Source organism: Astatotilapia calliptera, chromosome 3 (genome assembly GCF_964374335.1).
Source record: "Astatotilapia calliptera chromosome 3, fAstCal68.1, whole genome shotgun sequence".
Lineage (NCBI taxonomy): Eukaryota > Metazoa > Chordata > Actinopteri > Cichliformes > Cichlidae > Astatotilapia > Astatotilapia calliptera.
This window is the reverse complement of record NC_137424.1, coordinates 40,890,728-40,911,969: the sequence shown is the minus strand read 5'-3', so window position 1 is coordinate 40,911,969 and position 21,242 is coordinate 40,890,728. Positions and strand designations below refer to the sequence as shown.

General features: G+C 42.0%; 1 protein-coding gene across 3 annotated transcripts in view; it reads left to right on the top strand.

The window, feature by feature from the left end:
* LOC113018778 (uncharacterized) overlaps positions 1-8,475 on the top strand; it is a 29,977-nt gene extending 21,502 nt beyond the window's left edge. For all 3 annotated transcript variants that reach the window (XM_026162152.2, XM_026162153.2, XM_026162151.2), the window contains one exon: positions 6,544-8,475. In XM_026162152.2, the coding sequence (XP_026017937.1) occupies positions 6,544-7,261 (718 nt within the window). In that variant the 3' untranslated portion in view covers positions 7,262-8,475. The remainder of the gene's footprint in view (positions 1-6,543) is intronic.
* The last annotated feature ends 12,767 nt before the right edge of the window (positions 8,476-21,242 follow it).

Here is a 21,242-nt window from a genome sequence, read left to right as displayed (position 1 = left end):
GTCAAAAACTGTTTTAGTAAGCTTGCTAAGCTACGAAGCTGCACCGCTTGATAAATTGTCAGAGCATTACGGCTACCGTAGTCAGGAGCCTCACTGAGTAATCTGGGTCCAAAACTCCATCCGCTTCAGGTCCCAAAGTCAAACGAACACTGTTAAAGAGTTAAAACGGTCTAAATTATTTCATCTGTAATAAAATGATCAGTGTTGCTGCTTTACCAGGTGTAACAATTAAGTTTAACATCCAGGCATCTATGAAAACAGAATTTATTCAATTCAACGGAGTTAGAAGTTAGCAGGAAGTTAGCTCGCTAGCTTCCACCTAAACATGATATAGCATGTTCTGACTGAGAGATTTCTGAAAAAATTAAAATGTACAGCTCTGCTATCATTTCCAACATAAATGAAGACAGAAAACTAAGCAGTGACGTTTGTAGGGTTACTGAAGTTGGCCTAGCTGGTATATAATGATGTCCTACGTGATCGCTAGCGACACAGCTATGTTAGCATAACATAAACACAGTGAAGCTGGAGGATGAACGCTAACTTCTTTCCACTCGACAAAAGTTAATGTGAGGTTTCCTGATGGTTGGAGACAAATGCAATTGCATGGCAAGATGCTGTAAATGGACCAAACTTCAGTCAGGAGAACAACTGAGATAATCCATCCACAATACGAGGTTAGTCATTAATATACTGCAACAACATGGGAATAGAGCAGCTGCGAGAGAATTCAACATTAATGAATCAATGGTACAGAAGTGGAGGAAGCAAGAAGAATGAGTTGAGTAAAGTTTGACTTATCTGACTGTTTTGTTTCACTTATTGCGCCTTATGGTCCAAAAATACAGTATTAATTTTTTACTCACTCTAATGGGTCTCCATATACCTCTAAACAGCTCCTCAATAACAACCTCTAACTGTTGATTTCCCAATGTCACTCGTCAGTGCCACTTCTAATGTCTTCTTGGCCACTTAATGATTTCTTGTCTGTTTCATGCCGATAGTGAGAGGCCTATTTATAATACGTTTGCTTTGCGAGCCCCATGTGGATACTTAGTACAAACTGTGAGTCGATATGCCGATAGCCTTCACCTCCATGTTACTGTATTTTTTTTAATTTTTTTTTTGCCGGGCTGCCTAGTCATTAAAGCCTACACGACATCGTTGTCAGGGCTCGACATCACTGTGCTTTGTGAGGCGATCGAGGAGACAGAATAGGGCAGAGAAATAAGGCCTTGATTGCAGATTAATGAATGTGCACACAGCTATTCACATACCAGAGTCATAATCCCACTACACAGCTGTTTTTTTTTTTTTGTTTTTTTTTTCTTTCCCATGTCAAAAGATACATATGTGAATGCTTGTGACAAGCACGCATTCCTCTGTAATTGTCTGGAGTGTCACATTTCTGGGATTAACAGGATTGGGGAGGGGGGCTGGCATGGCTGGGCCTTTAGATTACTGGATCAGCAGTAGGAGTGGTTCATCAAATCTAAGAGGAACAATCACAAACAAGTCTGACTTATTGTGGTGGATGGAGTCGGCATGAATGGAGAAATCTTTGATCGGGGTATCTTGGGCGTGCACGCTTTGCGAACCCTTCGCTGGAGTATTTCCTTTGAACTTCACAGTGCAAGGTGGAAGTTCTCATCCACTTAAGACATAGGTGTCAAACTCTGGCCCGCGGGCCAAATTTGGCCCGCAGCCTAATTACATTTGGCCCGCAAAGCCATAACAAATTACTATTAGAGCTGGCCTACTGGTATTATACAGCTAATATATATATTGTTTAGTATTAAGCTTTGCTTGTTCCATATTCAGTTTTTCAGCAAAACTTGTTTGAGTCCATAAGAAAAGATTCATTCTCATATCTGGAGGAATAAATATATTTCAATAAATATTAATGTTAGCCCGCGACTTTGTTCCAGTTTTGAATTTTGGCCCACTGTGTATTTGAGGTTGACACCCCTGACTTAAGAGGACAAAGTGCCTCACATTGAAAAGATTAGGATGTTCATCACAGCTCTAATGGTTTCACTGGCATAAAATCTATAGGCACCTCTGCAACATTGTATTTCAGAACAGATGCAATCAGCTTTAATTTCTGTAGCACATGAGGGAAAGTAGTATTGTGCTTGTGCACGTGTCTAATCACTGAACTGCCTGTGAATGATCGTCATCGGCTCTAAAGCGAGCGCTCTGAAGAATCAACTTGAGCAACATGTATGCAAAGAATATGTTGCCTCTTTTTTTTCTTTTTTTTTTTTTTGGCCGTCCACTCCAGCAAAAGACCAAAACCAGAAAGTTTGAGCAGTGTGTCATTTATTTAGTTTTGCTCTCTGGTGATAGGCGTCCTGTCGTCGTCCCCCGCAAGTCTTTTTATCCAGCTTTATGAATTATATTTTTTTTCTGTGGTAAAACGCCCTGTGCATCTCTCACTTTTCTGAAAGTACACCTCAAATTTCACCTTGGCAGCGGTGCTGCCCAGGAGCAAAAGAAATGGAAAACATTCATTTTCTCAGCTTTCCACTGAGAGGGGAGAAGGAAATGATGCAGGGTGAGAGAGAGGTGCTTAAGTCAGTGGGTGAGCGCACGTGTGTGACTGTAACCGCGTAGGCAGGTGGCTTTGTGTTTGTGTGTCTGCGTACTGGGAGGGAAGACAGAATGCTGCAATTTAATCGATCTGCACGTTTGAAAGTTATCTTCTTAATTCTAAGGACTTCTTGAGCTCATGTTGAATACTGAACAGTGAAGAGTGAAGCCAAAGGAGGGTTAGATTAAAAAAAAAAAAAACGGAGACAAGTGAACATGACAACTTAAGACGAAGCAGGCGGGAGGTGAGAAAAGCTTGAGGGAAGATGCTGAAATGAAGGAGAAGTCAAGTGCGAAGCTGTAGAAGATTAGTGAGCTGCAGCTACACAACGGTGACGCTGAAGGAGACGCGAGGAGGAGGAGGTTGTTTTGGAACAGGAGCTCCTGGAGAGGTGAAAGATGGAGGCTGGCAGGGTGGAGGAAAAAACACATGAAATGAAGAAAATATGGGCGTGAAAAACACAAGCTGCTCGCAGCAGGCGATGTCTGACAGACTGTTATGCCATCCCCACCGCAAACCCCCCACCCTCGCCAACACTTGTAATACCTGTCGAGGCGTGAGCGTGAGAGCAAGCCGTCTTTTACTTGTACTGCTTTTACTACTTTGCCTTGTGTCCTTGTAAGAACATCCTTCAAAGTGGAGGTATCAGGTTGTCGTTATGTCCGCGAGGGGATACTTACTGTGCCATAAATGAGCTTTAATTAGTCTCAGACCTTTGCTGACCTCTAGCATCTTTTGAGGAATTGGGACGACATCAACGAATCTCTGGCCACACGTGTCACTGCGATATACACAGGGAAAGTCATTTCACAGCAGGGATAGCAAAGTAGGTGAGAGCAAATGTTCAACAAAAACATCAAATGAGGCAGGGACACATGAGGGCGATGTAATGTGTCGGTGTTACTTTTCATGGCATTTTATTATTCTGATTGAAAACGACGTTTGTTAAATTGATTTGTCACAATGCCACTGTTTAACTCGGTATCACTCGCCCCAAAGAGCCAATTGAGCACCTTTTTCTAAAACACTTGACTTTATTTGTATGTACTTGGAATAAAATTCACAATAATACATTTCCTTGCATATAAGAAGTTAGCTAACAGTTAGCATCTTGTAAAATCTAGCATTAGCAAAAAAAACCCCATTTGATTATAGTTAAATTTAATTTACTTTATACTTAATTTAAAGCGACAGCGTTGATTTGTGAGGAATTTGTTTACTCTTCTCTCTGAAGTTGGCGTAATCGGGTCGTTAATTGATGACGTGACGAATCCTACTTCTGCGTTTAATATGGCTTTTGTGTTGTTAACATGTTTAATGTTTTGTATTTTCTTCTATTTAATCTCAAAAAGCTCCTAAAACAGTCAGTGATCACTGTTGACCTCCCTTGGATTACCGCTAATCATTTATTTAAGCTCAGTTTTTAAAACCTTAGGATGTAACTACAGCCCAGCCCATGCAGCAGTATATGAATGACTAACCTCGTATTGTGGATGGATTATCTCAGTTGTTCTCCTGGCTGAAGTTTGGTCTTTTTACAGCATCCTGCCATGCGATTACATTTGTTTCTGACCACCGAGAACACTCACGTTAACTTTTAACGAGTGGTAAAAAAGTTAGCTTGTTTATATTATGCTAACATAGCTGTGTCGCTAGCGGTCACGTAGCACATCATTATATACCAGCTAGCCAAACTTCAGTAACCCTACAAACGTCACTGCTGTTTAGTTTGCTGTCTTCATTTATGCTGGAAGTGATAACAGAGCTGTACGTTTTAATTTGTTTCCAAAACCCCGCAGTCAGGACATGCTATATTGTATTTAGATAGAAGCTAGCGAGCTAACTTCCTGCTAACTTCTAACTCCGTTAAATGTCATAAATTCCGTTTTCATGGATGCCTGGATGTTAAACTCAATTGTTACACCTGGTAGAGCAGAACGCTGATCATTTTATTAAAGATGAAAGACTTTAGACAGTTTTTCAACTCTCAGTAATGCCATAGTGATCGTTTGATATATGGACCTGCAGCGGAGTTTAGACCCAGACACGGCTAGTGACGTCAGACTGAACAACCGGATTGACTATTTAACTTAGGTTTTGCTTTTTAAGCTAAGCTAGGCTAATTGCCTTGTGACTTCACCTTCGTACTGAACAAACAGACCTTAAACTAGCATCCTCCGGCTGAGCTAACCGTTAGAAAGCCAACATTATTTCTCCTAAAACAATTTCTTTATTTTACTTTTCAGCCTGATGTGTTATTTGAATGGAAGCTAATTGTATAAGAAACACTTCTTTTATGCTAAGGTTAGCTTTTAAGCTTACAGTCAAACAGAAAGACTAAACATCTGTGTGTCTTCCACTGTTCGCCTCTCATAAACCAACATCTGGAAGTAAAAGGGAGTACTAAACATTTTAAACCCAAAAGAGGAGTGCAGTCAGGCCTGTGCACATTTCCTTCCTACAACGCTCTGCATAATATATCTGACATTTACATGAGCAGTGCAGAACTTACCGCCGCTGAGGCTCTAGGCAGCCTCTGTAAACATCGAGAGCATGCACGCCCCGGACATCACGTTGCATTTGAAAATGTGCAGCGGCCGCACAATAAAGTACCCTTGTCGTTGTCAGTGTACAGTATGTGGCCGTCGGCGCATCTGACCCGAGGAGCCCCGTCAGACTGACTGAAAGCCCTTTCGTCTGTCACCATGGTGATCCGCAGGCTAAAACCGAGGAGTCGCTCTTCTAGCAGTTTGAAATTCATCTTCAGTTTGTAGCAGTCAGAAGTCATCTGTGCTTAAATAAGAAGTTAAAATGACACTGAATGTGAGCTTGCATTTTAAATACTGTGGGGTGTGTTTTCACTACATCTAGTCGTTGAAGGTTTACAAAAGATGTCTCTCACATGTGTCTGTAGCCCACAGTGACCTCTTTAAAACACTTACTTTGTCACATTAGCAATTTAAAACCCAGCGGCAAAGTGTAGCTCACTAAAGTACACGCAAGTACTGTTCCTAAGTACAAAGTTATATTTAATACTTCTACAGCACTTCGTGTCAGAGCGAGATACTGTACTGTTTACACTGGTTCAAGTTTACCATCAGCCTTCATCTGTCAGGCTTCAAAATGGTTGATTGACTAGGCAGTACTTCCATCCTTTCACCTGTGCTCCTAACCTTAATAATTAAATAAAAAAATATTAGACATTATTATTGATTTTTAATGTGAAATTATTATTAGCATATTTATTAGCTTTGTGTTATTAATTCCCTGACATGTCCAAAACAGGCCATGTTGCTTCCCTCAACACTCCTGTTAAGCCAACTTTCTTCCAACTGACTGATTGGCTTTGAACAGGTAGGTGTGGTTGCTGCGCTCTCCACAGACGACAGCAGGTTCACACCAAGCACAGAAGTGAAAGAGTCTGGAGATGCCGTGGCGAACGTGATGCCGCCTGCAGCATAACCCAGCATGACTGGGTTGGGGGAAGCAGTTGAGCTGTATCGTGCTAATCTGAGCATACATCCTATTAAAGGGGACTTCACGCCTCCCTCGTGGAGTCTGTTTGGTCAGAAAGGCTCTGTCAGTGCTCCTCCTGCTCCTGTTTACACAAAGGAGCAGACACTGGTCCTGCTGATGGGTTTGATGCCCTTCTGCGGTCATGTCCAGCTCTCCGCGCCTGACTGTATAGCCTCCATAGCATTAAGACAAAGCGAACCTCCCTGCAGTCATACATATTGATGTGCTGATCGCTTTTGGGGGTTGTCTTGTTTCCTCTGAAAAGCGATTTACAGGTGAAGTGGTTTCTCCTTCCTAACAATAAAGACTGATACCCCTGAACTTTACCTGAGCATGTTCTTTACCCTCGTGATCAAGTTGTAGTTATATTTTTTTGAGCAGTCTATGACCATTGTAACTCTAGCAGTGACTTTTCTGGTCTTGCTCTCTCACAGCTACGTCTACGACCCCTCAGCTCCAGTGGACATGAGGAAGAGCGACTCCACAGGCAGCTCGCTCTACCAGCCCCATCGCCGCCCGGGCGGGGCCCCAAACAGAGACCTATATGGTGAGGCCAAGCAGAAGCATGGCTTTCATAACATGGCTTACAGCAAGTCCAATGAGAGCACACTAAAACTAGAAGTTGACAACAACCATGTCAACCAAAGACTGCACCGTCAGGGGAGTATACCACCGACAGAGGGAGGGCTCTACATCATCCAGCCACAAGGGGTGGGGCAGCAATGGATGACGCAGGAAAAAGGTCTGAGCCAGGTGCCCGTGTACCCCAGCGTAGAGAATTACGAGATCCAGAGGAGCCAAGCGACGAGTAACGGATGGACCAGCTCCGAGCACCGGCTCAGCAGCCCAGAGCTTTCAGCAGACGAGATAGACGAGGGTGTGGGAGGGACCCCGGAGTACCCGTGTGACACGGGGGATGAGGGCAGCGTCTTGTCAGTGGACATCCAAACCAGCAACACCAGCTTGTCCTCAGGGGGCACGAGGGACGAGCTCACGCTGACAAAGACTCCCGACGTCTCCACGATGGAGAGCGGGATCTCGGTGTCGAAGAGCGAGGACGAGGAGCAGGAGGTGCAGAGCATCACGGACTCGATGGTGGCAGAGGCTCTCGCTGCTCTGGAGGCCGCCACGGCAGGAGAGGACTATGAGTGAAGGGCGAATGCGCTCACCCACCACATAAAAAAACTCTGAGGACTCAAAAGAGCATCAAAACCACGATGAGACGTTGCCACGCTTCTGGAGAATAACGCTCACATCTAAGAACGCGGGAATGAATGGAAACTCTGTTTACAACAAAGATATATTTTTGAACCCTTGGATAATTTTTTTTAAGCTGTGGTTATACTGACAGAAGATAATGTGTGCCTTTTGAAGGAGGCTACATTTCCAAAGCTGCAAGTTTTGCATGAAGCCACAACCAAAGAGACGTCAGAGTGCACGCTGAGTTTGACCTGCAGTGCACCCAACACTCCACACAGTCCCAATAAGCCTGGATGTGCTCGTCCACACACACACACACACACACACACACACAGTTACCGATACACCACATGTTGCTTTTATCATGTTTGGATCTTAGTGTTTCTCCTGCAAACACAGTCCCTGCCATAGGCTGTACAGGAACCGAGCACGTGGATAAGGAGAGATCATCATGGTTTTGTTCCTTATATTTTGTTCTGCTGTTATTTATAAAATCGTACTGCTTTCTAAAATTGATCTACTGAATATTCCGTAAATGAAGGATGAGGAGCTGTCTTTTAATCGAGGCTTATTCACTCGCTGATCGTCGCTATTATGCACGTTATGACTGTGTGAAAACATTTCATAAACAAGACCATTTATTCTAGTCAATGTGAATGTAAGATCAGCTAAGGTCAAACTGCTGCTGAGTGAACCTCAGAAGGGTCATAGCTTCACCCTCTTAGCTTTTTACTTTTAATTTTTATTCCACTTTAAGGCTTCTCGTCCAGCCTGTGACGTTAGCTCAGCTCGGTGATGACCTAACTGAGGCTGGGCGGCAGTACAGAGTGCTTTTTTTAACGCCAGCCTCCCCCGTGGCTGCTCAGTGTTCACCATAGCTCCATAACCAAGTACACGCTTCTGTCTCTATTCACTGAATCTCATACAAATGTAAGCCAAATCCAGCTCTCGAAGGTCTTATAGCTATCTTTATCAGTACTTTGGTTTTGGAACCGCACTCAAGTAATGTTGATTAATCACAAATAATAAATAAGCTGTTCTGATCATTTGCGTTTTAATTTTATTTTCCCTATTTGCCCCCATTTCAGTCATGGTTTGGCTGCCAAATGATTTCTATTTGTTTGTATTGTAAATTAAAATAAAAGTACTTGAAAAATTGTGTCTAATTTGTGTATCTTGTGGATTTAACGCTACACTTGACAGCTAGCTGAAAGAGGACACAGTCATAAGATTTTATCTTTCTCTCACTGAGTTTTTGGACCTGGAGAGATCTGCGTGTTGATTGAACGTTTATAGAATTATAAACTAAACGAGTTCAGTACTCGAACTTCTTGTAATCGCTACGTTAACAACAATGTAAAATGGATATTCACAGTATTTAAAGTTTCACAACTTCCTGTTGCAGACATTAAATTTTAAAGAATACAAACGAATAACTGCTACTTTAATGTGCCTGAATTAAAGCCCCGCTTGCACTCAGCGTGCAGTAGATTCCTACATGTCAAAGTAAGCCTCTGCTTTCCTGTGGAGGCCTCATCTGTTGGCTGCCCCTCCTTGACCTGCATCTGCAGATCTCTGGACAGAGAAAGAGCCCAACGCTACTGAGATTAGCAGCAAGCAGACTTTTGGACTGAGTGAATGAATGTCTGAAAATGACTGCTGTGTTCTCCAAAAGTTGATTCTGTTCATCTGGACGTAGCGTTTTCAGTGGGAGAAACGTTTCGTCACTCATCCAAGTGACTTCTTCAGTCTCAGCTGACTGCAGGTTTCCCCCAATCTTATAAACAGTACATTTGCATAATGACTGAAACCAGCCCACTGAAGGAACAAAATCTCATGACCATTGATGTTACGGCCAGGGGAACGTAACCATTGATGATCAACAACTACTGATCAATGGCCATGAGTAAAACAGGAATAAAACGGAGTCAGTCTGACATAGGCACTTGTCAACCGTGCATTTATATAGGAATATAAGTTGTGCTCATCAGTGTCGACTGCCTCAGATTGATTGCAGCATGTTGGTAATCTGGCTGTTTATAAATTATTCTGCAGTTATTTGTAGATCTTCAATGTGATTGCAGGCAGGACCCCACAGGTTGCCTCCCACCTCTCGATGGGTGTTCTGGTCTAGCAGTCAAAAGCAGTTGCAAAGAGGACTGATGCATACTGGACCTGTGAAACTTTTTGTTGTTGTTGTCGTATGCAAAAGAAATTAAACACACCACCATTTCTGTCCTAGTCACAAGGAAGTTGCCGTCCTATATTTAGTCTAGTGTGACTGAGGCGTGATCTAACTTTTACATATGCAAATGTGTGATGAGCACTAGCTTTTTGTCCCCGTGATGATTCGGAGCACTAAAAACAAATTATTTTTATTTAATTCCAGATCCTGACTGTAGTGGAAGGAACTGTAATTTCACTTTTAGGGTCTAGTATTCAAAAGTTGTAAATGAATAGTCCAGTGGCTGTAATTGTACAGGAGTAACACAAGTAGCACAGCTCCTGTAAGTAACCCAGCAGGTTTCTAACTATGATGTTAAAAACTGCTCTGCTGGGGACCGACAGTTCAAACAGCTCAGATCTTTCAAAATATTCTCCATCACCTAACGCTCACAAAATAAGACATAAAATCATCCTCACAGAAGCTCTTCTTATGTCAGCAGACGTGTCAGATAACAGCTTGGTTGCCAAAGGGAAAGTGGTCGTTTCCCTAAGGAGGCAGATTTTTGCCAACCTAAGGGCATGGAAAAATACTGCTCCAGTCACTACTCGTGATTTTCCTCCGCACCAATTCTGTTACACAATTAAAACATCCAATAAACTATACCAGTGACGAACAGATGACATACCGAACACATTTTTAAAGCCGCTTTTCGGCGTTGCCATTCACCACAACATCTAAGCGTTTGTTTATGAATGCCGCTTCGCTCCCATCTTCATAATAAGTGTGATCACCGTGGGACTCGGGTGTTTAAACCTCGCCATCGCAGCAGTTAGAGCCTCAGCGGGCAGCGTCCAGGGCCTCGGGGCCTCGGCTAATGAACACCTGTGGGTGTTTGCTTGAACCCCACACTAGCTCACGTACACACCTCAGGAACTTCCACAGCAGCCAATAATCCTGATCGACACTGAGAGGCTCTCGGTGTCTTTGTGAGCACAAGAGGTGGAACAGAGCCCCCCAAAATAGCTCTTTCTTTGGTGATTTATCTCCTCCTCTCAGCCGCCGCCTTTCCATCTTCATCCCTCTGCGCTCCTCTTCGTGTTATAGTGCGCTCTTTATTTAAACCTTTGGATTTTTGGCTAGTTCATTGGTTTTACATGAAATGTTCAACTTTTAAATTCATTGGTTTATTAAGATACGCCTGTTTCGAGCAGGTGATGTTGCTAGTTTTTTACCCGCTCACCACGATCCCGTGGGTCTGTCAGACTGTATCTCTCCCTCTCTGACTTTTCACTAAAATCCCTTAGCACGTCCCACTCACCGCTGAGTTTGAGACGTTGCAGGAAAACCACAGAAGAGCAGAGGCGGTTTCATGTCACATACGGCGTGCTGCACCACAGCGGGATAGACTACCAGACTCCAATCCACACTGAGGCCTGTGTGCGAATGCATTCACAGTTTAGCCAAAGCTTTGATCCAAAAATGCCTCTGAGGGAGCGAACAGTACAGCCTGTTATGTTTTTATTTTTACTTTTCCCCCCACGGACAACATCATTTGTGCATTGCAGTGGGCGGCTGTTCAGCTACCAGGTGAAATCACAAGCGAAGCACAAATGAGCACAAAAGCTCGTTGGCGGGCTGTTTTTTGTGTTGTTGTTGTTTTTAAGAAATCAAAAAGAGCAGTTTTCTTTATGAACTTCTGAACGTACACCCTGCTTCTCAACGTTACGGACAAAGACATTAAAGACAAAAAATGTTCCCGTGCAGCGTGATGACAACAGGATCTGCTTAATCAAACCAGTGACTCATCTTTCCATCAGAGCCGAGCTCGCCTAGTGCGTCACCGCCTCACTTTGATCCTTTCACTCGGTTCAAGGATACACAGAAAGGTAGATTATACACTCTGCACAGGCAGATAAATAACAGCTGAGGCTTTACCTGCACACAAACAGCAGAGCACGAAGTTTGAAAAGAGACGTGTCGGTGTGAGCAACTTTTATCGGCGAGCGTAACATCAGCACAAGCTACGTGTTATTGTTTGTGCAGAAAGGGAACATGTGAGCTGCTGTCAGCTGAGAAGAGGCATCGACGAGCAGAGGAGGGTAGAAGCCTTTTTCAATTTCATAATATCCCAAAATTTCCAAGTTCACCTACAGTTGAAAATCCGAATCTTTTAACACATAAGCAAAAAGTAAAAAAAGATAATCAGGATAAAAACAAGCAAACATAAACAGCACTTTATGAGGGGCATAATTCTGAGTTTTCTCACTAAGACTGACTCATCTCCTTAATAACAGGATTATGTACTTATATCATCCTTTGGATCAGCGATGGACCAAATTAACTTCTAACGCACTGCTTGTTTTATTCCACATCCATGCTTTTACTTTTTTAAATGTAGTGACCACCTCAAAACTACTAAAATCATCTTTAAAAAAAAAAAAATTCTCCAGTCTTTAGCAATTACTAGATTTCTAAATCTTTATTTTTTTGCTCTTGCAGAAATTAAAAACTAAAAATAAAGCAACATTTGTATGCGTATGCATGTATTTCCTGTACAATCTGTTGAGCTTTGGTTCAGGAAGCTTTCTAGTTTCGGTTTGTGTCCGAGTGCTACTGACCTATCACATTTTAACAGGCTTTAAATAAGCGAATCCACAGCTACGAGCAGAGGGCAGAACATATGGGGCGCCGTTTGTAAAGTGAAACATGCTGAAATTAACGGCAACATTTTTCCACATTTAGCTCAAAACCTTACAAAAACATATTTTTTCGAGTAATTTTTTACAACATTTAGTAAAATATTTGTAACTTTTCATCAAATGTTAAATATTAAATCTAAATGTTAAATATTAAATCTAAATATTATATTTAAATCTAAATGTTAAATGTTAAATCTAAATGTTAAATCTAAATCTAAATGTTAAATCTAAATGTTAAACCTAAATATTTAGGCTAATATGCAAATGTATTGTACGGATCAACGGAAATACCAAAATAAAAGCTTCCCGAAAACCTCCAGTGCAAAATTGTGTCTGTTCTCCTCCTCACTTCTCCCCGCCATGTGCTGCTTCACTTCTTGCCTACGAGCATGTCCAGCGATTTTGCTGGACATGTGCTGCAGCGATTGTGAAGTGAAGACTGCAGCTACTAAGAGTGCACTACTGCTGAACCTTTGGATGGCCGACAAAACGGATCTTCCGATGTTTTCAGCTAAATCGCCGGACGTGCTTTCTCATGGTCGGGTTATGGCTGAATTCCAGTGGAATGACGGTCCCGCCATAATAGACGTTTCAGCCATGTGTTCCAGCCCTAAACCGAACCTTATCCCTAACTATAACCTTATTCCTAACCTTTACTAGCAGTTAAATGACGTAAAATAGTGTTTTCCAAATCGATTTTTAGAAAATGAACGAACATGTGTAGATTGAGTCCAAACGGTTCTCATGTGCTCTCCTTTTTCCGATGCCGTAATTTAGGAACGTGTTGGGTACCCGAAAGCATGAAATGTTGACAATTTGTCACCTAGCGAAAATTATTACGCTTTGGGAGTGAGAACGAACGTGTCTGACCACTACCGGCACACTTTTGCACCGGAGGTTTTCGGAAAGCTTTTATTTTGGTATTTCCGCTGATCCGTGCAATAAATTTGCATGTTAGCCTAAACATTTAGATTTAACATTTAACATTTAGATTTAACATTTAGATTTAGATTTAAATATAATATTTAGATTTAACATTTAACATTTAGATTGAATATTTAACATTTAGATTTAACATTTAACATTTAGATTTAACATTTAGATTTAGATTTAAATATAACATTTAGATTTAACATTTAACATTTAGATTTAAATATAATATTTAGATTTAACATTTAACATTTAGATTGAATATTTAACATTTAGATTTAACATTTAAAATTCTGTTTTAAATATGAAAAGTTACAAATATTTTACTAAATGTTGTAAAAAATGACTTGTTTTGAGCTAAATGTGGAAAAATGTTGCCGTTAATTTCAGCATGTTTCACTTTACAAACGGCGCCCCATAAGAACAGGAAGTCCTAATCGAGACAGCTGCGGCCGGTTATCTGGATATCTGGGCTACAGACTGTATGCAAAGGATGGCCAGTGAATGATCTCTTGCTCATTGACTCAATCAGCAGTTTCAAAACTGAATAAAATGCTGTCAAAGCGCCCTGTTTGAGTCAAAAAAGGAGGCTGAATGTGTGCACACTCATTTGTCTTGATGCATGCTCAGTCATCCAGGTAAGTAAATCCCAAAAGGTTGATTCTGCTCATCACTTGTTTGACTGACAAAACGTTTCTCCGACTGAAAATGCTACGTCCAGAGAAACCGAATCAACGTTTTGGGATGCACTCATTGTTAACGAAGGTTCATTTTCAAGTTGTTAGCCAGCGACTGTGCAGTGTCCTCAGTTTCAGTCAGATCCACCTTTTGCTCTTTGTGTTCAGCTTCAAAAGGTCAAGGTGGGTAAATTACACCAACAACACAAACTATGCATGCAGCCCACGTATTGGACTTCAGAGAAGTACAACAGGAGTGACTTCATGTCTCTCCAGTCGTCCACGTCCACAAAGTCAACCACATAGTTACTACACAGGATCCTTTCCAATACTGTCTGGTTTGTTATTAGCAGTTAAAAAGATTATTTTCAAGAAAACAGCACAGCGACCCTGGGAGGTCAAACGCACTGCAACTTAATTAAATGTCAGCAAATAGAAAAAAGCCACAAAAGCGAGAAAGACATAACCCAAGTTGGACAAAAACCTTAGAAAACACAACATGTCACATGGTTCTTGCTGTATATAACAGTAAAACAAGTTTACTATTAGCTTCCTGCTGTTGTCTTTTCTTAATTCCTTCAGTCGTGATTTGTGTGCTTCTGCAGCGTTTTTTCTAGTTGCTGGTGTGTTTGACCTCTCAGGGCCAAGACATACATTTTTTTATTACAGGTATATCTCCTGTTTCTCACATGTGCATTTACACTTTGTGAACAACATTTCCCATCTGCCGGTAAAGCAGAGGTAGGTGCATTTAATGGTTTTCCTTTAGTCAAACATTCATCCCGATGAAGGTCTTTTCTCCCATTTAGCAGGAGCAGAAAGAAAAAGGTCTTTTTCGCGGAGCCTGTTATTGAACTTCTCCTCCAGAACCATAAATAATTGTTGTTAATTTCTATGAATGAACGTCACTTTTCTACCACCTAGTCTTCTACACGCTGTAAGCCAAGCTCGCATCTCTGTAGTGTTCACCGTCTCTTCCCCGTCATCAGAGCGACTCAAGATAATGGCTCAAAAGTAGCTTCGCAACGAGTTAATTTGTGCTGTACATCCACACAGCGAGTGCGGACAAATAAAAAGCACCGGCGTGTCGGATTCCTCTGCGTTGTTTTTATCAGGTCCATTAGGCAGTCGGCTGTAGAGTCCCTGAGGTGTGCGCGCTCAGTTAGCGTGTTTGTTTTTCTCAAGGCTCTGTTGGCGTTAATGATGTCAGCCTTTATTGCAGCACACAAACACACTTCCTCATCTCAGAGGAAAATTTATGCTTAAAGAGAAAATATCCACCTCGCAGTAAAGAGAAAAAACTGTTGCTATTGTCTTTAGTATTAGCTTAAAGGAAAATGCACAGGACAAAATAAAAGCATCGTTCGTGTTTGTTTCACGGTTTGAAGGTTTTATTCTTTCCGTCTTTAGGCTTGTATGAACATGAGTTGAGATAAGAGTTTAAACAAAAGTTAGATGTGCTTTACTTATCAGCAGCTACAAGCACAATGAGTGTTTCTGGAGCCGCACTAAACAGCACAATGAGGGATTTTCTCTTTTTTGGTCTCGCTTTTGTTAAGGTAGGATTTCGTCGGTCATCCAGCTGTGAGTCTGTTGATTTATCCTCCCACGCTCTTGGAAACCCAGTGAACAAACTATAAACCTGCTAAATTAGTGTCAACACTGAATGTAATCTTTAACCTTTTAAACGTCTGAGAAAACAGCCCAAAAATACTCCACCTCCCCCCCATCCTGGGAAACCTACTAATGTTTCACCAAAGTTAAATATGAACTCTTTCATTAGAAAACCAACCTGGAGGTTTTCATAAAGAGATCCCATGTAAGGTTTTCCAGCTTTAGGTTTTTATTTCTTAAAAAAGCAGCTGCTTTACTTGTAGAAACTGTTGGAAATTAAAAACAATCTGGCTTTTTGTTTTGTCCTCTACACCAGCGGTCCCCAACCCCCGGGCCACGGACCAGTGAGTCGTTTGGTACCGGGCCACGAGAGTTGAGGTTTGAGTGTGAAATGTATGGATTTCAGGGTTTTTATCAGTTTTTAGCGTTATTTTGTTATCATTTTTATGGTTTACTCAGTTTTTCTGGGTCGTTTCATGTGTGTTATGAATAAATCTTCTTTTTTATGGTACTGGTACTAGTTTTATTTTGTTGTATTTATCCGCGACACCTTAAAGGCCGGTCCGTGAAAATATTGTTGGGCATAAACCGGTCCGTGGCGCAAAAAAGGTTGGAGACCGCTGTTCTACACTCACCGCACACTTTCTTACCGACACCTTGCTACTACCATGTTTGACCCTCTTTGGCCTCCTTAGTTATTCAGATATACAGATTCAACAAGGTGCTGGAAACAATCCTCTGAGAATTCGGACCATGTTGACATGATGGCATGACAGCATCACACAGTAGCTGCAGATTTGCCTGCTTCACATCCATGATATGAACCTCCTGCTCCACCACTTGTTCCCCACGGTGCTCTACTGGATTGGCTCTACTAGTCTTCTGCTAGAAGGAGACATCAGACGATGTGTACACTGTGGTCATAAAGGGATGGGCGTGGTCATCAACAATACTCAGGTAGGCTGTGGTGTTTGAATGATGCTCAGTTAGTCCTAAGAGGCACAAAGCGTGCCAAGAAAACATCCCCCACACCATCACGCCAGCAGCAGCCCGAACTGTTCATAAACAGCAGGATGGATCCATGCTTTCAGATTCTGACCCTCCCATCTGAATGTCACAACAGAAATTAAGACAACATTTTTCTAATCTTCTGTTGTCGAATTCTGGTTATTCTGTGTTAAATGTAATACTAATGGATTGGATTTATATAGCGCTTTTCAAGACACCCAAAGCGCTTTACAATACCACTATTCATTCACTCTCACATTCACACACTGGTGGAGGCAGCTACAGTTGTAGCCACAGCTGCCCTGGGGCAGACTAACAGAAGCGAGGCTGCCATATCGCGCCATCGGCCCCTCTGACCAACACCAGTAGGCGGTAGGTGAAGTGTCTTGCCCAAGGACACAATGACCAGGACAGAGAGCCCAGGGATCGAACCGGCGACCTTCCGGTTACAGATGCGATTCCCACCCCCTGAGCCACGGTCGCCCTAGCTTTGGTTTCCTGTTCTTAGCTGACAGGAGTGCCACTAAGTGTGGTCTTCTGCTGCTGTAGTCCATTCAAAGATGCTCTTCTGCATACTATGGATGTAATGAGTGGTTATTTGAGTTACTGTTGCATTCCCATCAGCCTTTCTCCTCTAGACTCTAACATCAAGACATTTTCACCCACACACACCTGCTGCTCACTGGATATTTTCTCTTTTTCTCGTATTCTCTTAAAAACCTTTGAGATGGTTGTGTGGGGAAAACCCAGCAGACCAGCCTGTCTGTGAACAATGAACAACATAAATCAACTATATTTTGAAGACTTGATCTTCACATCAGCAGCTGTCATCTCGCTGATATATTTGATGATACAGATACTGGAATGATATATTGGAGCATTCATGTTTATTTCCACTTTCTGTGCATTTAAATAGCTCTGAAGTTTCAAAGGGTCATTTCTGCCATCTGCACACTTATGAAGACAGTCGAATCACCTTTTTAAAGTTAAAGCCCTGACGCAGTTCAAACGCTGTGAAACATCGACGTGACTTCCTCCCTTTAGTCCCATCTGTTTCCCCCCAAAAAAATTTTAAAAAGGAAAGGAAATAAAAGAAGTTTCTCCCCCTGAGCTCCGTCCTCTTGGCTGATAGCCAGAGACAAAGATAAGATGTAGGGCACTTAGCCTGGCATCAGCATGGGAGCCCTGTCGCCCGGAGGCCTGAATAATTCAGCGCCTGAGATAAATTTACTGCTCATGAAGTCATGCAGAAAAGACATATCAGAGCAGCGTTATTACCTTTACTCTCTTTATTTGAATACCTAATTAGGAGATTTCCTTTTTTTGTTTGTTTTGTTGGTGTGAAAACCTCGCAGAGACCGAACCTCGACTCTAATAGCAAAAGTAAACACACATGCAACAGGAGTCCATATTTGTGCTCTTGTGCAGCTTACTCGCATTTTGCACCGTCATGCACAACCTTCCTGACAGGTTTAACACTCTGAAGGCATCTTTGTGCTTTGCGTTTATCAAGGGCGGGTTAGCTTTGAGCCATGACTCCAGTGTAGTTCCGTTTCGTTCCTTCCCACCACCACACTGTAAACATCTCCGGTCGCTGTCAACAGCCAGAAAGTCAGTCATCAATCCAGCGCTGTCGAGCGGCAACAACGTGTCACCCAGAAGCCTCGTTTAATCACATCCTGGCTGTTGTTCGGAGTGAAGTTATAACCTGAATTAACAGATTTGTATCTTTTTCCTCAGCTCTCCTGTGCCCTTTCTTTTAAGGTCACCAGCTCGGGCATCTTTTGTGTCTTTTTTGCACGACCTAACCCGATAAGACTCAGAAGGTCAAGAGGAGACAAAAAAAAAAAAAAAAAAAAAGGAGTCGAGCATTGTTAATCCTCCGTCTAGCGCTCAAGACACCCCTCCATCTCCATCTCATCTCCATTATGTGGAAATAATATGATAGAGAGCCGGAGGTCGACAGACTACCTCCTTGAGATGAATAAGACAAATCATCTTTTCATTACGGCGCCGAAAAAGAGAGAGAGAGGGGCAGTGAGCAAAGAAGGAAATGAGACAGAATAGGATATGAAGACGGATGGTTCAGTCGCACGAGGGAAGGGGAGGGAGACGTCAGCCTGCAGGTCAGCGGACACTGGCTTTAATCATTGCAATGCGGCGGCGATGCAGTGCAGGACAACACAAAAAGAGGCGACTTCATGGTTTAAAATGTGTTAGTCGATTTTATTTTTGTCTTTGTACAATGAGGAAAAAAGACAGACCCATAATATCAAGAACAAAAAGTGCATGCATGTTTAAAAGAAATAAATAAATAAAAAATGAAATGGGTGACACATCTGCATGGCTCTCCACTCAGGGGAGGGACTTTTGCTTTCTGGTTTTAGTCACGGTCTAAAAACTGAATGATGACGTCACACTGACAACAAGTAGGCAAACAAACTTTTATGTCTACAACTGGTGGAATTACCCTTTAAAATGTGCTTAAACCACCACATGAATCAGCTGTTACGTGGTAATCGTAGAAAAAGTAAAAAAATTACAACCTTTACTGTGTATTTCTGTTTAAGATCTTCTAGGAATAACCTTTGAAGTTCATCTTCATCAGAAGATAGCGAGAGTGTTCTCTGCCTCTGCAGCGACCCTTGGAAACTATTCTAAATGTCATCAAACTACAGCTTTATTGTTGCACACTGAGGTGTCAGACGTTGTCATTAAAGGTACAGGGGAGCTTATAAAATGTCTTTATGGGGTAAAAAGAATAACTTAACACATCCTTCAGTAGTTCAGCTTCTCCCCGGGTTGTATGATTAAACTTTGGGTGCAGTCAGTGATGCTGACTAGATGGGAAACCTTTGACTTGGGTGAGACCAATACTGGAGTTTTGGGGCAGCTGCATATTTTTGAAGTAAAAAATAAGTTGGTGTTAGTTCAGGGGCCAATCCAGCAGTAAATTCTGAAACTAGCAAAAAGCTTAAACTGTGTCCACAAAGGACGCAACCGGCTCATCTCTTTGAAGCTGATCATTGGTCACAAGCAGTAATTTCAGGATATGGTTACCCGGGTAACCCCCTAATGTCTTTGCTACCAGGAAGTATGTCAGTCATAGGTATTCTTTATTCTCATTGGTAGTTGTTTCAGTTGCTCACCTGCATCTTTTGCGTGTAATCTCCTGAAGTTCCCAAGTAGCATTCACTTTCTACAGTTTTTGGTCGTCACGTCGCTGCTAATTGCTTCCAGTCTGCACACAACTCAACTGGAGCGATCGCTCGTCTCTGAGCCTCTACTGTCACGCTGTCCTGCAACATGAGCTGCAGATGCTGCTGAGACTGTTGTAAATACTAAGTCACTGACACCTGCATCATCTTCAATACGATTTAGAAAAGACGAAAAAAATCTAGACTTTAACTGAAACATCTCTGATATGAACATTGTTGCTATAGGACTACATCAGGTGCTAAACATCAGCCAATCAATACAACAGTTTTAACCACAGGGGAAAACGTCTTAATAACATCTTTCTTTAAGGGGCGTCCACACAGGAAGTGACTAAAAGTGACGTGGAGATGAGAGACGACTGAAAGTCAAAGACACATTGAAAAGTTGGCGGGTCCTGAGTTAAACTTTTCTCTGCCTGGACATTAGCGAGAGAAGCGACTACCAATGAGAGCACAGGAAACGGCTGACTTACATTAGATAAGTTAGTAAAAACATACAACAGGGTTACCTAAGCAACAGGAGCCTGGAACGGCTGCTCATGACCAACTGTTGTGGCGAGCACTTCCTGTGACACTGCTTAACCTTCATGTAAGCACTTTTTTCTATGCTTAAGTGCTTTTAACCTTATTTAAGGGGAACTCGGGGTTCAGCATCCTGTCCAAGGATACTTTTACCTCCAGACCAGTAGAGCCGAGGATAGAACCGCCAACCATCTGATTGGTACATGACCAGGATCACCATTACAGAATCACGATGGAAAAGCGTTACATTTACATTTTTCAAATATTGTATTTGATGACATAACAGCATCACATGAAACTCTGATATAACATCATATTTACGCTGATCTACGTTAGTGCAATGTTCCAGAGACGTCTTTGGTTTGGTGACCACAGAGCAAACCTGCCGAAATTATGGCCACAAGCAACATGATCCACTGTGTTTATAGGCTTTTTGCCCACTTCCTTAGAGGTTAAGAGCAAAGTTAGCATGGCCACAAAAGTGATAGGATAAAGAGTGAAAATGAGTACACACCTCATCTTGCATCAGCCCATGGCACTAGGCCATCCTCACGTACTCACTTTAAGAGGTTACATTCACAATAAGACTATTTCCTTAAAGATGTAACTCACTCAGTACTCTGCTCTACACAGTAAACGATTCTTGATACAGTAAACAGAATGAATCACAGCACCTACCATCTGACCTTTGCCTCGACACACCTGTGCGAGCACAAGCACGTTTAGAAACGAAAGGCACATCTCATTAGAAAGAGAAAATAAGGCTTACATCCTGGTGGGCCTGCTGATAACATAATCCACAATGGATTAAACCATTTGTGCAGTATCTGCTCTCAGGATGGAATATAATAAAGGCAGCTCACGCTACAATACAATAAATCCAGGCTAAATTAAAAAAAAAAAAAAAGGCTTTGATAAATTAAGTCAAGGCAGAACGAAGTCGATAAGAAAACAAACAGCCTCATAAAAACCAACAGTTCATACTGAGGCTCACTACATCACAGCGTCGCCCTTTTTACTTTAATGTGTTTACAAAAGGTTTTAACTCAGAATGTGTTTCATACGTGTTCTCTACGCTAATATAACACAACACTGATA